The sequence below is a fragment of the Molothrus ater genome, chromosome 12 (genome assembly GCF_012460135.2).
Source record: "Molothrus ater isolate BHLD 08-10-18 breed brown headed cowbird chromosome 12, BPBGC_Mater_1.1, whole genome shotgun sequence".
In the NCBI taxonomy this organism is placed as follows: Eukaryota; Metazoa; Chordata; class Aves; order Passeriformes; family Icteridae; genus Molothrus; species Molothrus ater.
This window is the reverse complement of record NC_050489.2, coordinates 7,636,857-7,655,042: the sequence shown is the minus strand read 5'-3', so window position 1 is coordinate 7,655,042 and position 18,186 is coordinate 7,636,857. Positions and strand designations below refer to the sequence as shown.

The following is an 18,186-nucleotide window of genomic DNA, read 5'->3' as shown; positions in this document are numbered from 1 at the left end:
AGACTCAGAAACTTCAGATTAACATGGTGACCATTGGGAATTACATGATAAAATGTTTTCACAGGGACAGTACTTGTGCATTGTGCTGAGTCCATTTCTGAAGCCATTTATTTCATCAACATCCCTTTCAAAACTAAACTACCATAGTTGCAGGGCTGGAATTTTAAATATACATTTAAACTGTATATTATTTTCACAATAGATTACAACATTGCGATCTATGATCACTATGATCTAAGATATTTTTCTTTTCCTTCCTCTTCGTTTATGTGAAGTGTGGTAAAATATTTTACATTTGTGAAAATGAAAGGGAACATAAGCACATACTCCTCTTCATAAAAAAATCAGCTTACAAAGAAGGTTGAAAACCTTGCAGAATTTTGCATATAGTGATCACAGATTTTCACTATAGGTAAATAAAAAGAGGAGGACAAAGAAGGCATATTCTGAACTGTGCTGAGTCTTAAGCTCAGGACTGAGGCATTCTAGGAGAAGTGAAGAACTTCCTCTACAGAAAAAATAACAGAAAGAGCCAAACTCTGGACGTTCATTTGGAAAAGAACTTTGTACCAAACCAGTGTGCACTTTTGCATGAACTAGGGCTTTCTTTCCATAGAACAGAAAGCCCTAAACCATGTCTAGAGCTGTTCTGCATGGCCTAATACAAGAGATAGAATAATGTTCTCATCAGGGAAAAGTACCTTTAGGATTGAGCAGCCTTCTTCCCATACTTTCTAAAGAGCAGGTAGGAATTTCTAAGTGTTGATATATTCTGCTAAGTTCAGTTCAAATTGTTCAGAACTACATAGACAGCAGTCTGATAAAATAAATCTAAATAAGCTTTTTGCACAGAGAAAGATCCCCTGTACTCTTGTGGAGCTCCAGCAGCTTCAGTGAAAACTAATGCAGTTAAATTCAGAATATAATGTAGGAACAAAATACTGAATAGTAATCTTTGGTGTTATGCTAGAAATCTGAGCTGTCAGGGTAGAATTATGTTTTTCAGATAAGGTCAATCTTTGTGGAATAATGTTCTCATCTAAAAAAACTTTGTCTTTATATGCTCCAATTGATTCAGTAAACTTTCTGGCAATTTTTTTTGTGACATAATAAAAAATGGACATAATCTGCAGATAATACTAAAGCTTGAAGTGATTCTCAAGCACTGATAGCCCTTGTGATTCATGACTTCTTTCTATTACAGATCCTGACTTCACTTACCTAGGAGGTATTTTAAATCCCATCCCAGGTATAGTATTACAGTAACAATTTCTTTATACATGAAATTTTAAATTAATGTCATATTGCATTTGACAGCAAGGTCTATCTTGTCCCTAGACTGCCAGTTTGAGCTCTCAGGAGCTGATGGAATAGTACGTTCCAGTCAAGTAGAACAAGAAGGAAAAACAAAACCAGGACAAGCAGTTGACTGTATCTGGACAATTAAAGCCACTCCAAATGCTAAGGTGGGTTTTGTTCAGATAATTCAGTATATAATGGGTTTCTGTGGCAGCAGCAACAGGTAATGGTCACTAACTGTGATTTGCATAATGTTGTAGTTTACTGAAGTGAGTCATGTAGCAGTGGCTTAGGAAATCCAGAGAGAGAATTGTTTCTGAAATTAAGTTTATATAGGTCCATAGTGCTGGCTTCCTATTACTTGAAGCTTCAAATACCAAATAACTGTGAGAACAGTTTAAGCAACAATTTTCAGGGGCATTTGACTTGGATCCTGGTTTTATTGGAAGACTGCAGGCAAAAATACTGGCTGACATCTTCAGTAATTTCCAGTAAATCTCAGTGCCAAAACTGAATGTTTTGCCTCCAGTGGTTCTATTGGAGAATTTGGTTCTGTTCAAAGTCAACAGAACATGTGCCTGCTTCTCCCATGTAATTCACAATCCTGCACCTTGAAACCCACTTTCATCAGCAGTCTGAGCTAAATAGAAGGGCTATACCTTGTTAGGCAGACAGCAGGATAAAATCCTGTTCACAACCCCAAAATACAATAGCTAAAGCCTGAATCATATTAGTTTCAGAATAATATTTGTTAAATATGTTGCACAGAAGAGCACATACTTTTCTCCATAGAGCATACACTTCTTAATTTTGTTTCTGCTTGCACATACATAAAAATTAAAAAATACTTTGAAGCAGTAGCTGCCAAGATAACAAACCTTCCCTCTGCCTTCTTACACACTCCTAACACTTAACTAACCAGCCCTGTTAACCACCTTGCAAGTGCATTCTAAAACAGTAACCAAAAAGATGGTAAGAGGAGAAGACATGAAAGAAATTAAAAGTCCATTAATATATTTGAGCCTTTGAGGAAGTGAGTCAATTCCCAAGACCCCTATACTAGTCTAAGTAATAGACACAGTTCTTCCAGAAACAATAACAAACCCATTTTCTCTCTACATTGCCATTGAGTGCACCAGGTCTTGTGCTTAAGTATTTTAATAAATTATTGAATGTTGCCAGAAGGGAGAGTTATAGTTGGGTGAGTCCTGAAATTAGATCATCATCCTAAATTATTGATTTAAAACATTACAGAAAAATAATTCTTAGTATTCTGACAGTGGTTTCTCAAGCTTCAATGCAGGCAGAATTATGATGATAAAATCCATTAGATCTGATACAGTGCAGTCTCTTGAGAAAAATAAGCATAGATATTTTTAAATTCCTCAATTTGAGTTTGTAATAAAAATAAAGTTTTAAAAATGACACAAGTGCAGCAATAAAAGTACTTTTAAAATGTGTATAGCAGACACTTAATAAATTACGTCCAGATTTCATAAAATTACCAGAATAATCAATATAATGTAAGAGTAAGGACCTTTTATACTTGCCTAGCTCATTAATCCAAAGGAGCATGTGAAGAGGTGAGCACTTTTAATGGGATTATTCCTTTGTTATCATACAAATAATAGCTCTACTAAAAGTGTGCTAAATTATTTTTAGTTTCCATTGTAATTTTGTAGCAGATATATGCAGTCAATCATTAAAAGAAAATACCATCTCTCAGCCCAAATACTAGCAATTACAGCTCACATCCATGTTTTTGAGATAAGTCATCAATGGAAAACAAGTTCCCAGTGTAGCTGAGAATTTCCAGCAGAAAATCTTAACAAAAACAGCAGGGGAAAAAAAAAGAAAATTGAATAAAATAAAAAATACATATGCTGAAAATCACAAAACAGTGAGGTGAAGCATGAGCTAATATGGCACTGGCTGCACCTTCAGACAGAATGTGCAAGGGAAGGCAGTGCTGGCCAACCTGCCTCTGGAAGCACTGGAAAGGAAAAGCCACGGGGCACCAGTGTCACCTGTCTTTCTCTTTTCCCATGTTTTCAATAAAGCCTGATAGGTGCAGGAATGGGGAGGGGAATATCTTGTTTTGTCTCCCAGAGGTAGTTGGTAGGGAGCAAAGGGGCAGCAAACTCTGTTCTAGAGCCCAGGAGTGGGCCCTGACCTCCTGCACCCCACCTGAGCAGGGGTCCCAGAGTCCTTGGGCAAATGCACGGCTCACTTGGGCAGATGTCACAGCCCCGTGTGCAGGGCTCTGTCCTTGGGCAGATGTCACAGCCCCGTGTGCAGGGCTCTGTCCCAGTCCTTGGGCAGATGTCACAGCCCCGTGTGCAGGGCTCTGTCCCAGTCCTTGGGCAGGGCTCTGTCCTTGGGCAGATGTCACAGCCCCCTGTGCAGGGCTCTGTCCCAGTCCTTGGGCAGATGTCACAGCCCCGTGTGCAGGGCTCTGTCCTTGGGCAGATGTCACAGCCCCCTGTGCAGGGCTCTGTCCCAGTCCTTGGGCAGATGTCACAGCCCCCTGTGCAGGGCTCTGTCCCAGTCCTTGGGCAGATGTCACAGCCCCGTGTGCAGGGCTCTGTCCTTGGGCAGATGTCACAGCCCCGTGTGCAGGGCTCTGTCCCAGTCCTTGGGCAGATGTCACAGCCCCCTGTGCAGGGCTCTGTCCCGGTCCTTGGGCAGATGTCACAGCCCCCTGTGCAGGGCTCTGGTTCAGTCCTTGGGCAGATGTCACAGCCCCCTGTGCAGGGCTCTGGTTCAGTCCTTGGGCAGATGTCACAGCCCCCTGTGCAGGGCTCTGTCCCAGTCCTTGGGCAGATGTCACAGCCCCGTGTGCAGGGCTCTGTCCTTGGGCAGATGTCACAGCCCCGTGTGCAGGGCTCTGTCCCAGTCCTTGGGCAGATGTCACAGCCCCGTGTGCAGCGGGACCGGGAGAGTTCATGGACGGGAGAGCAGCACCTCAGGCTCCCCCTGGGCACGTTGCTTCTCTGGCAGCACAATGGCTATCTAATAATTGTTAAAGTGCAAAGTGGCCTTTGCAGCATGTTTAAGTGACTTGGTTTCATATCTCAAAATTTTCAGAATTTTGAGAATTCCAATACAGCCATTGAAGAATTGCAAAAGTCTTTTGATGTGTTAATGTAATTTTAACTGAATTACAATCTTGCATAAGTTTCCTGCTCCAGCAAAATAAATTATTTACTTATTCTTTAAATACCATCCCAATCTTCTAATTTCTTTGCTGCATGTGCTCTAACGCATATGCTGCCTTCTCTTGGATTAGATTTCTGCTTTTAGAAGTATTAAGATTAGCCTAAATTCATTAATTCTTCCTACACAGCCAGCTTACTTCTCTCTCATTTCCATTTTTATTCAAATTACTCCTGACTTCATGGTTTGTGTCTTCCATAACACAGCTATGGTTCAGTAATTAGCTTTCATTCTGAAGCAATAAATTTTAATTTCCTTATTTTACTTCAGAGCCTTTCTGACTAGGCTCCTTCCCCTATATTTTAACATTGTTTTTATGAATTAGAAAGAAAGGAAAGAGAACAGTCAAAATACTTTAAAAATTATTTCAGTACATCTATGCATTCCTTATATCTCTTTCTAGAGAAACAGACTTCATATTTAGCATAAATTCCTGGGGTTTTTTTCACCAAGTCTGTTGCTTTGTAGTGTTTTTCCAAAGGGAGCAGAAATAAAGTAAATTTTTTAATAAAGATTGTTTTGGGGAACACGGAGAAGTGAAATGGATACCCAAGACAAATGTCAGGTAATGCTTCACATGGACATCTAATGAGAAAAATCTAAGTTTAAAAGTGTTGTGAATTGGGAATTACATTTATGTGTAAGGGAAGAAAAACATCTTACTGAAGATTTGCTAAGAAAGAAAACTCTCCCCTCAGTATTTCTTCTAAAGACACTGATTCCCCTTTCCTAACAGATCTACATGCGATTTCTGGACTATCAAATGGAGCACTCCAATGAGTGCAAAAGGAACTTTGTTGCTGTGTATGATGGCAGCAGTTCCATTGAGAACCTGAAGGCCAAGTTCTGCAGCACGGTGGCCAACGATGTGACGCTGCAGACGGGCACGGGCGTGGTGCGCATGTGGGCCGATGAAGGCAGCAGGCTGAGCCGCTTCAGAATGCTCTTCACCTCCTTTGTGGATCGTAAGTACAGCTCAAAGGGCCCATTCTCCTGCTCAGGTCTTTTAGGGAAAGCATCAGCTGTGTAGTAAACAGCAGGAAAACATGGAAAAGGTTGTTTCTGTTTCCTTCACATACTGGCAGGTAAATTAGATAATTGCTTTATTACATTTCTAACATGGCTCCTGAAGAAAAGCTTTCCTGCATCCTTAAAAGGTTTATTTTCCATTTGAATTCAGCAATACTGCCCTAGGCTACATCCTTCTCACAAAGACACGTCCTTCCCTACAAATGAGCACAGACTTATTTCAAGAAGACAGGAGTGGGACTGAGGCGTGCTCTCCCACTAGCACCACTTCCCAGCACAACAGGCTCTTCTTAAGGCCACTCTGGATGTTCAGAAGAACAGAAAACATGCCTGATCCTGTAAAGTCTCTCCTTCCTAAACACAGCTCTGTCCTCAATTGTGGGTCTGAACCTACAGCCCCCTCCAGCCAAGTTGCTCCCTTATCCTCAGCTGCATTTGGCTCTAATGGACTCCACCTGTGCTCCCTTAGCAAAGCCCTGTGGTGTTGCACAATGATAGACAAGTGGTTAAATTCAAGTTTATTTAAGAAGCCTGTAATTAAAGCTGAGTTCTAAATGCCATCTGGATTTTTGTTTGGATTCCATAGCCTGGGTTAGAGATAGTCTTTACTCTCATTGTAAATTAAGATGTTTCTTGAAGGCAGTTTTTTGTGATATTTTTTTTCTTCTAAGGGTGTTGTACCTGAATGGAATTTTATTGCCTCACATATGTTGTCCACACTGCAGAACCATTGCAGTGCCATTTATATGGCACTAAAGCAGACTGAGTTCAGAACTGCAGAGCAGATCTGAGATACATGGGGAAAGCTGAATGAAATATTCCCATTTCAGGAAGTCAGACCTATGCTGGTGCTAAAGGTTTTCAAAAAGTTCTGCTTGAGGAATAAATAGTACAGGTTTGCTAACAAAAAAACCCCACTTTTCTACTGTCTGTAGCCAGTCCTGAACAAGATCCTGGTCACAAACTTGCACAAAAGTTCAGGTTACAGGTAACAGGTAGCTTTTATTTCTGTTCCATAAACCAGTAAATTTTAACATAGGAGAAAAGCTACTTTTTGTAAAACAACCTTTCTAAAGTAACAATATGTATAAGAGAAATAGATTCTGGCTTACTTTGAGTACATGGTAGTAAGGAAGAGTTGCATGCTTCAAGCTAGAATATTGCTTAGCCTACAAGAGGCATTTAATAAGGTTTAGATATTGAGAATTTAAATAAATGTCGGTTTTAAGTACAGCTTGCAAAAATTGATAACTGCCTTTCCACTAGCTTTTATTTCAATGCAATTATTAACATTGGTGATAGTGCAAGTTATTCTAACTTTTAATGTAGAAAATGCTACAAATTTTGCCAGGGAAATTGTCTATTTATAGTATAATTATTGGAGTGGGCTTTTTGTTGTTCTTGAATTTGGATTTTTTGGGGGGGTTCCGGGGAGGTTTTAACGCGAGAGGTTGAAATACTAAACACTCTTAAAGGCAGATAACTTTCCAAATTTATGAGTTTAAAGCAACTCAAAAGTCACTGGCAGAAGAACATCTGCAAAGGTATGTGGTTATTGTTATTTACCAGAGATACTGCCTTCCTTGGGTAGGGTCATTGAAAAGTATGTGTCTGTAAAGTGTTTCAAGTATTTTTATATAATCTAGTCATAAGCAATTTTTCTAACTGAAAAAAAAGTGAATCTGAGCTTACCTTATTTTCAGATTGTTAAGCTATCTTTCTCTTCTACCTTGCTAATGATTTGTAATTACATGAAGCCAACCATAAAAACAATCAATATTTCTGGAAAGATTTCCATAAATGAACTAATAGTGCATGACAGTCACCTAACACACACCTAGCACTGCTTGCAGGTTTGACTAAGTAATTCAGCTAACAGCAATGTGAAAAATCAATGTATTTGATTTCTGGCTTGATTCAATAGATGAGTAATGCTGGATACAAAGAGCACTGTGAACATTGCACCACTTTTGGGCAGCTGTTATGAGAAGAATCCAGCTATGTCCCTGAAGTCCTAGGCTGGAATTGATCAACCATTGTGACTTTTAGACTTCAAACTCCCAAATAACAAACAGAAAGGAAAATAAGTCCATTTTCCCCATCTTCATGAACTGTGAACAAAAGCCATGCCCACAAAAATTTAAAGGGACTACACAAACATGTAAAATAGAGCCTGTGCTGGCAGATGGAGAAGCAACAGCAGAATTCATCAACCAAATACAGAACTGTAAAAAAATTCACCTGTTCAGGGAAATGAGAAGGAGAATATGTTTAATATGTTTACATTATGGCATAACTGAGAGAACAGGGCCTGATCTCAACCTTCCAAAGGAGTGATCCTGTTTTAAAGCAGTGCTCTTCAGGCTAGAGCTGCTCTCCAAACAATCACATTCTCAACTCACTTCAGCAAGGAAGTGATGTGATGGTTACTGTTACATTTTTAAGCACTGAGATTACCTAGATAAACTGTTCCAAAATACCCTCTAAGTATGTTCTGAATTCATACTTGCACTGCAATTAAAGCAAGTTCTTGTATGGAATTTCTTGCCAGATTGCCAGGGTTAAGCAGTAACAGCAAATACAAAGCTTAAAACCAATGAGTGTAGGTTACCCAGCTTCAGTGGAGTAAGCCATGGAAAGACAATACATATTTAATTTAGGAATGAAAAATCAAAATTAAAGGTTTGAATGTTCTTTTTTTCTTAGGCATAGCTCCTCTTTTTGTCATTGAGATTCTCAAGCCAAACATAATGACTAAGTGAGAAATGCAGTGTTCAGGAGCAGTCATTCCCTCTGCTCTACCCTTTGGGTTTGCTGTTATGTTTCAGAGAATCCAGACTGCTCAAGAACACATTCTTTCTGTGAAACCCAATAGCAGAATGTCTATCACACATCTTTGCTGTTTAGTATATAATTGACTTCATTAATAACAGACATGTCCATCATAAAAATACCCCATTACTGAAACAAATGAAAAACCAATTTCTTGGTTTCTTGGTGCCCTGAATTTATAAATAATTCCCTACATAGATGATACAACACCCTGAAAAGAATTATTACTACTTTCTAATATCTTTTTTCTTATGTCAAGGAGCTGTAACAAATACAAAAACATGGGGCAGCCTTCTAGTTAATTTCTTTCTTCAAATTTCTGACTATATATAGATAGATACATAAAAAGCTAAATGTACTCTCTCAATCCCTGCATTAGCTCTAATAGGAGGATCCCAGAGCTTTTGATTCACAAGCAGGAATGACTTAGATGCCTCTAGTTATTGAAATCTCTTGCAATTACTGAAACAGCCCTCCACAAGCTGAAATCTGATTTGCCTTAAGATAGTAATGGGCTCTAAAATGCAGATGTTCAGGGAGTGCTTCACAACATCCACACAGCAGATGCTCCAGAATAAATATATCATTGCTAGTGAGCATGTGATTTTTAAGTATTAAGTTTTTAAAGACACATACTAAAACCTCCTTCCATCATCTGTGTTTTGTGACTGTCTCTATTTGCTCCCTACCCCTTTGGAGCAAGAATGGGTTTTGGAGCATTGATAATACTGAAATTGCTGAAAGCAATTACATGGAGAGAGAAAAGCATCAGATAGTGACGTGCAAGAGAAATGATTGTGTTTGAACCAGAAGAAGAATGCATGTTAAAAACCCCAGATATAGAAAGTTAATAGTTTTATTGCAAGGCATCAATTACTGAAAATTCTGAATGTTTTCTTTCTCTTCTCTCCTGCAGCTCCCTGCTCAGGCAACACTTACTTCTGCCATAGCAACATGTGCATCAATAATTCTTTAGTCTGCAATGGCATTCAGAACTGTGCATACCCTTGGGATGAGAATCACTGCAGAGGTGAATATAGTGCAAACCACAGCCTTTATGAGCTAGGCTGGTCAGTTTGCCTTTCAAGAAAGTCATGAAATGTCTTTTTCCTGGAAATATGCTGAAGACAGCTATTCTACTAATCTCAGGAAGGTGTTCCAAATTTTTTATTTAAACTCAGGACACATGTAAGCATCCTGAATATTGCTCTTACTGCTTTTAACTAAATTTCTTCTTCTTCAGCATATACTCTCTATTTTAAAAGGATATCAGCTTTTGATAAGAAGTAGAATTTAGTATTTTTGAGGCTGCATCCTATCAATTTCTAAACTTTAATAAAGCAAGGATTGTAGGGACAGGTAATACCTTTTAGAGATAAAAATAAAGAGCTGAAAAAACACAGAACTAAGTTTTCAAGTACAAAAAGTGCTTGCCTCTCAGAGTTGAAATAGAAGCAACAATCCTCAAAGACAATTTTAAAACATTTGTTTAGATGTGTAAATCACAGGCTATTTCAGGATAAATTCAGCTGCTGTATATGGTGTGAGAAAGGATGGGAGGAAGGAGGAATTGTTAGGGAGCATGAAATAAACACTTATGGAATACAGACACATGTAAATTCCTGCTTCTAGAACATGGGTTGGGAGTATTTTTGCAATCATTACAACTACAGTAAAGACTTGTTTCAATATCAGGCTTTGTAGGGAAAATTCTCATAATTTGAAGAAATTGTTATTCTGTTAAAGCACAGACATTCTCCTGTGCTTCAAGAATAGCTCAGTTGTCAGAGTTAGAACAAAACCAATCTAAGGTCAACCAATTTTCTTGCTAAAGAAAACAATAGAACAAAAACACTTGAGGTTGTTTGCCTAGGATTTTTTGACACATAGAATGGCAACAATAGGTCTGAACACAAAACTCCAGAAGATTTTAGTAAGTATTCCATTTCAAAGAGAAACCGACCCTGCAGAAAAGGTCAAAACCTCCTCTATAGAAAGTCTTGAAAGAAAATTTCTTTTCAATGCAAAAATTCTGCTTGCATTTTTTAAGCAAATAAACATAAAAAACCCCCTACTTGTTAATTGCATTTTAGGTAAACAAAGAAATTCACACCACTAGTAGATATTCTAATGTAATATTGTGGAAGTTTTCCAGTCAACAAAACTGGTCCATAACTCCCAAGTTTGCAAAGTAAAACTAAGCTTCCTCTAAACAATCCTTACCTGTGATAATACTCAATATTCCCTCTTAAGTTTAATTTCTAGATCTCTTTCCCATCTTTACCAACTGTTTTCTAGACTCTCCCCTAGAATTCACACATCACTAATGTACTGCAGTATTAAAAAATTAATTCCATAAAAACCGTGTCTTTCCCAATATTTGTAAATTGCTGTGCCTGATGTTGAATGACCCATCATGTTTTATGTTGAATGCAATCTAAATTCTGCTGTAATACTTGCACAGCAGAAATTAAGAGACAGCTGAAGACTAGATCCACATTGCCAGCTAAGGGAGACTGATGCAACCAAATAAGCAATTCCTAGAATTAGAAAGAGAGCTGCTCACAATTGTGCTCAGTTCCTGCAGGCACCCAGAGTTCTCAGTTAGTCCATATCAATAGCTACATAAATCTGAGCATATTGTGACCTACTTATGCCTAAGCCCTGTAACACAAAAATTGATAGAGAAGTCAGTTGTGTGCAATTTATTTTAAGAGACTGGCAAGGACGTCGCCTTTTGCAAAACAACTTTTTGATTAAAATATCTGCCAAGAATTAAGAAACCTAGATGCAGACAAGAGAACTGCCATAGCAGTGAAATTCATACCTCCCACCATGGATGGCACCACTGTGATCTAAGACAGGCAGGACAAGGGGAGAGATCTTCCTTCACTTCACTTCACTTCAAAGGTAAAAAGTAGCTCAAAGGAAACAACCCAAGCTCTGAAGCAGAAATGTAATTTCTTATTAGCCAACTCCTTGCCTTGGGAGCCTCTGCTCAGCATAAGGATTGTTTCAAATAACACATGATGGTGTATAACTCTCCCCATGCACTGTGTGTGGTATTTAGGTACATAACACACACATTCAGATGGCAGGAGCCAGATATCTGAAAATGTTATGCAAGATTTAGGCTACTACATTTTCTTCTTCATAGTCTTAAATGCTTCTCTCCCACTAGCCAGTGTTGCAGTGTAGAAATCTCTCAGTCCCCCAGGACAAGAACATGAATGGAACAGAAGTTCAACTGGAAAACTTTAAACTTCAAACAAGAATTTTAAATATGGAAAACCATCTTGTTCTGATGCTGCCATCTTGTGTGTTTTCACATGAAGTACTAGCCAAAATTGCCAGATGATTTGGGTTGGTTGGTGTGTCCCCCTACCTTTTTTTTTTCAAGTTACTTCAACATTGGATTCTTAGAACTGGAATAAGAGCTTTGCTAAAGCTCCCTGTGATGAATTAGGTGTAACCTACTTACACAATAGACACAGCCATTACATTTCCAAGAGATGTGAAAACAGTACAGTCAATCTTATCTCTGATAATATTTCACTTTTAAAGAAGAATGAGACAATTTTAAATCTAGGTTTTCTTCTACTGACATCACTGGGAATGTTACCAGCAGGAGCAAACCATGGTAAGAAAAACATCATCTGTAGCTGGATTAAACCTATTTAAAGTTAATTTAAGCCTATTTAGCTCGTGGATTTAGGAATATAGACATCAGTAAAGGTTCAGGGTGGAAGGCTCATCCCAGCTGAGTCAGCAGGCACTGGTTCACAGAATTGCACCTGCCACTGAATTATCATATGGTAGCCACTAATGACAGGGAATTAGACAAATCCCATTGACATACAGCTCTAGTCTCCAGTCCCATTAAGTAATTTTATCACTTGCATGGCAATCACAATACAGTCTTGCTTTGTTTAAATACGTTATCAAAAGTGCAGAAACTAATAAATGTCCTGTCATAATCACTTTCTTCCTTTGCAGAAAAGAAAAGAACTGGATTGTTTGAACAAATCACCAAAACCCATGGGACAATCATTGGCATCACAACAGGGATAGTTTTAGTCCTTCTCATCATTTCAATTCTAGTGCAAGTAAAGCAACCTCGCAAAAAGGTTATGGCTTGCAAGACTGCCTTCAATAAAACTGGGTTCCAGGAAGTTTTTGATCCTCCTCACTATGAACTGTTCTCACTAAGGGACAAGGAAATTTCTGCAGATTTGGCAGATTTATCAGAGGAACTTGAAAACTATCAGAAGCTGCGCCGCCCTTCAACAGCTTCCAGATGCATCCACGACCACCACTGTGGCTCCCAGGCCTCCAGCATGAAACAGAGCAGGAGCAACCTGAGCTCCATGGAGCTGCCCTTCCGCAATGACTTCGCACAGCCCCAGCCCATGAAAACTTTCAACAGCACATTCAAGAAAAGCACTTACACTTTCAAGCAAGCTCACGACTGCCCCGAGCAGGTGATAGAAGACAGGGTGATGGAGGAGATTCCATGTGAAATTTATGTCAGAGGAAGGGAAGATACAGCACAAGGTTCATTATCTATTGACTTTTAACTTCCTGCTGAAGGTGGTGTGAGTGTATATACAAAATGCTCATGTACAATGACAGTGTATATATTAAAGGTGTACCATACGCAGCGTGTGAATGCACACACTTTTAGCTTATTATACTTCATTCCAAAAAACAAAACCAGTCTTCATAATTAATTCTTGCTGGAAAAGTGGTGGATTTCCTCCAATCTTCCCAAGCTACCTATCTAGTGGAGGAGTAAGATGGAGACTTTGCATGGAAATTATCTGATAGGATGGTGGAAGAAAAAACCCTACAGCTACTAATGGTTGAACACTGAAAGCAATGACTACTATTCTCTTCTTCATACCATTTACTCTTCTTTAGATGTCTGCTTTTCAAGACAATTTTAATACCTCACTTGCATAAATAAAAGTAGTTAAGTGCACTATGTGTATGTCAACATAGGTGTCTTATTGTATTTGTCAAATTGAAAATAGAGTTAGTGTTAAGTGCCAGTTAAGACTCACGAATTATGTTACAGCCATCTGTTTCACTTGCCTTTAATTATCATTTCCACACTCCAGGCTTTGTGAGAAATAAGTGAAAAGGGTCACTGCCTTTTACAAATATAGAGTTATATTAATCTTAGTACATGTGGAAATATCTTTGCAGCTTTCATTTAAAACACAAGTGAGTAGTCATTTTATTCTAGATGCAGACTTTTACAACAGTTTTCTTTCAAGAAGGTTTAGGATTTTAAAATATTCTGCCATATATTATAGCTCCATATGGCACACTGATTTCACAGCTCTGTACTTAGGAAACAATTTTGTTCCTGAGTTTTCCAAGTATTTACATAAATAGATTGTACTGTACATTTGTCTCTTAAAATAGCTTTTTACTCCTTGTTGCAGCCAATCTTCCCTACTGAAATCAGCAATGATACTTTTAGCTCATGTCCTACTTGCCTGAAGAGAACTGCTCTGAGGTCTGTGTGATTACTGGGTGTATGAAGGAACTGGAAACAAATCACAAAGCAACTCTAATTAACCCCTATGGAATCCTTCTTGTGCCCCTTGTTTCCATTTGCAAAATTGCACATTTCATACCTTTTTAAATGGTGGTTTGGACCTAATTTAAAACTTTTTAAAATATAGAAGAAAATTTTTAAAATATATTCTCATTGTGGTTTTTAAGCTTTTTATATAGTTTGATACTGTACAGCCTATTTCTGAAATCCAAACTAGCACCTGGACAGCAGGCTTCTTTCAGGGTCCCTCTTAGCAGCTCTGACTAACCTGCAGATGTTGCTGCACACATCACAATTTGCCAAGAATACTTGTCATGACTTCCACATTAGCCTACAGCTCCTTCCCTGGGTAGTCTGAGCTTATTTGGGTATTGTGTTTACAGGAAACCTTTAACTAAAGCTCATCCCCCAGCTAGCACTGGGCATAGCCTTTATTTACAGAGGGATGTCAAACCATAGTGTTTGTTGTGCTGATTGTAGTACCAAAAAAGCCCCAAAAAGTCTTAACCTAGGACCCTTGCAACTGAAAAATAATTTCTTTGAAATAAAGATGAACAACAGCTGTAATCACAGATTTTCACTAGAATGATAAAGATTTTTTTAAATGCTTAAAATGTACAACATTTAAGGGGAAAAAAGAAAGGGGAATTGAATTTCTTCAGCAATCCCCAACTTCAAAATTAACCCTGTGTCTCCTGTTTAAAAAGAACTTAATCAGCTCTTATCTTAGACCCACAAGGCTGGATGTACCCTGATGCCAGTTTTTGTGCTAGTCCCAGAATGTACTTCAATTTGAATGAATGAAAATGGGCTTTATTTTTAGATGCACTACATGCAGAAAATAAATGTTAAAAAAATCTAGTTAATTGTTACTTAAAATTTTTTGAATATTCAATGAAAACATTTGGCAGATTTTATTTATTTCTCATTGATCTCAGGATGAAATATCTCACCATGACCTATAGGACACACCATGCTATTTGTGACAGTTTGTTAGTTCCAGATTCTTTCAACAAGCAATACGTAGTTTTACATGGGTCATTCTAATCCATATAACTTGTAAATGCTAGGTTTGCATGCCTGAGTTTTCTTTTTTAGGTGTATTTAACCATGTGCTAAAAATAACATAATCCCTACTCTTTCTCAAGTTAGGTTGCCTTTGAGCAGTAAAGCTGTACTAATAAAACAAATAGGAAGCCTGCAGAGCACAAGTGTGTGGAGAAGAGGGAAATTGAAGAAGGTCCCAAATGGCTTGAGTAATATTTCAGTCTCTGTGGTAGCCTTGTGATTACATGGTCAGAACACAGCTGCCTTTTGGCTGCCCCAGAGCACAGCAGAGCTCCACAACCAGTCCTGGCTTTTGAGCATAACTGGTTCCAATGTCCCATGGGGTGTTTGAAAACCAATCTGCCTACACAGCCCATGGCAGGCTGGGCTTCAGTCACTGACTGTGCTTTAAGAAGTGAGTCAGAACTATTAGAGCCATACTTCCACTTGCACTAAAATCAACTTCCCTTCTCTGCAGAGGAAAGCTAAGTACAGAAAGCTGTACTGTGAAAAAAATCTAGCATTGGTTTGGCAGTCTCAATGCTGTTGAAGCTGATGTTGTGGTCTTTAACCTTTTGGGGGCATTAGTGAAAATGTCACATTTCATACTAGTGCAGTATCTAAACACCATTAGGCTATTCCCATTGTGTCCATCTTAAATTCATACATTTCTAGGAGCACCCTGATTTTGCTCTCCATTGCACCCATATCTGCAATGCCCTCTGCTAGCACTGAATGCTCCTTAGCAATGACACACTCACTGGACACACACTGAGCAGGACAAGACCAACAGCATTGGCTACTTTTTGGGATTTCTAACTCATTTCTACCTTTTAGCATAGTAGCTTAAACGATCTGAACAAACCATCTAACATGAAGAATGAATTGTGAAGAAAATTGTAAAAGTAAACCTACAGCCAACATGAAAACAAAAGCGATTGTGATTCACAACTCCTGCAGGCTCTCTGAGGAGACATCTGCGTTTACAGAGGTGATGGCAGTGGCACAGGAAACTAAGGTTTAATGCTATTCCTGACTCCTCAGTGATCACAGAAATACCAATATGTACTTAAAATGCATGGGATTCTCTTGTCTGCTATAGACAAGATGACCTCACAGTATCTACAAATTCCAATGGCACATTGCAATAATGACTGTCTATTTTTACTAAACCAATAGTAAGAAGGGTTATGAAAAGAACTGTCATTGATTTACAAGAAAAGGTGCTTGTCATGTGAACACTTCACAGAATCCTTTTGTCATTAAAATATGCTTTGCTTTGTTTTTCACTTGGTACAAAGAATTCTGTGCATTAGCAGCAAACCTGTTGAATGAGGAGTATAGGTTTGTCTTAGATGTAAAACAAATTTGTCTCTAAATAAGTTCTTATATCATTGATCACCACATTTAATTTTCCAAACTAAGTACAATCCTTTATCTGAAAGGATATCAACAGCACAAGTGGTAAAAAAAAAGGTAAAAAAAATTTAAAAAATTTAGCACATATACCTTGGAAGATGAGTAAATTACTGCTTGAAGAGGAACAACTGAATCCATGTGGATGTACCAAGCCACAGGTACAGTCTGAGCTTCCTGTATGCTCAGGCTCTGTGTATCTGTTCACAGCAAAACTCAGTCAAGCCCATTTACTCTTCCGTCTCCTTATTTCAAAGCTGACATGTAAGCCCTATGATTGCTCAGGTCTGTAGACTGTTTATCAATACAAGTTTCCTAATCCATGCCAGCCTGAAAGATAAACTGATTTTACACTGAGATCACACTGCTAAAACTGAATATTAATTATAATAGGAGAAAGGATTTTAAAATCAAAAACCTGGATGAGTTGATTCATGCTTTGAAAATTAGTATTTACAGCACCCATCTCAATCTAACAATATAAAAGCTGCTATTTTTGCAACTGCAAAAATCATTCCTGTGATATCTAATAAGCATCTCTGCACAGCATCAATCCCCCTTGTAAATGCTTAAATCACATGTCAATATGCTGTAATATTCTGTGACAGGTTTATTTTCATATTCAAATTCCTTTGCTACACTCCATTTCACACAATCAGCTTAACAAAAACTCTTTTCCATCTGTTTCATAAGTCAACAACAGTAATTTCTGAATGGTCAACTTGTTCCCTCTTATCTCACTATTGAAGATAATCTACCATATACCAGATAAAACAGCTTAGTTTTTATAAGTCTGTTCTTACAGAGCCAGGCTCAGGGAGAAACAAACTTGATGTCTTTTACCTCTTTCCACTAACATGTCATAATTTATAGTAATAACTTGTATATGGAGAAACCCCAAAAAACCCTTCATGCCAAATTCTGTTCAAGAACTAAGTATTGTGATAAACCAAATAATAGGCACCTAAGACCTACATACTCAAAAATTCAAAATAATTTCCTGGTTTGGAATCTGTATCATTCCTTCTGAAAAATGCAATTATGTCAGTGCTCTTAAAAGGTGCACATCACATCACTTTCCCCAAATAAATACTGCTCACCCCAAACACATATTTCCTAGACATCTTTTACATGCTAAAACTTATTTCAATATTTTATTAATTCATATATAGAAATATATGCATATTACAACTTATAATTAGCCTTGAAATTCATCATCACCTACATGAAGTTGCTTCTGTGTTCCTTCCAAATGTTATTTAGGAGCAAGGATTACACTGCATTTATCACTAAACCACAGCATTTGAGAGTTGAAGCATTACGTTCATTTCTGAGACTGTACTGCAGCTTATTTTCCACCAGAGAAGTGAGAAACTACAAAGGAAACTCAAAGCTCACAGGATTATCTGCTTAACCTCAAATGAATATGGCTAAACTGGAACAAAGTACATCAGTGTTCTAATACTCAAGGTTTAGTGTTTCATGGGGGAGTAATATCAGCATTAAATGGGCCTGTGGTTTTTTGTGAGCAGATTCTGTTTGCCCCAGGTTTGCTCATAACACATCTGTAATAACTGCTACATTCACCTGTGAATAACACAGGAACCTAGGGCTTCAGCTATTTGCAGAGACAGGAGAGGAGGTGACAATTAAAGAATTCTTTGTTTAAAATACAAAAGGAGAAACAAACAAATATTAATCACTGGACATTTCTGATACAATGTTTAACTCACCCCCCAATGCAGTTGAATTACCCTCAAGATAGTAAAGTCCATCATTCT

General features: G+C 38.2%; 1 protein-coding gene across 1 annotated transcript in view; it reads left to right on the top strand.

Annotated features, from left to right (window-relative positions):
- NETO2 (neuropilin and tolloid like 2) overlaps positions 1-13,372 on the top strand; it is a 30,186-nt gene extending 16,814 nt beyond the window's left edge. The window contains 5 exon segments of the mRNA XM_036390061.2: positions 1,205-1,249; positions 1,339-1,466; positions 5,252-5,480; positions 9,293-9,406; positions 12,373-13,372. Coding sequence (XP_036245954.1) covers positions 1,205-1,249; positions 1,339-1,466; positions 5,252-5,480; positions 9,293-9,406; positions 12,373-12,953 — 1,097 coding nt within the window. The 3' untranslated portion in view covers positions 12,954-13,372.
- Positions 13,373-18,186: the final 4,814 nt, after the last annotated feature.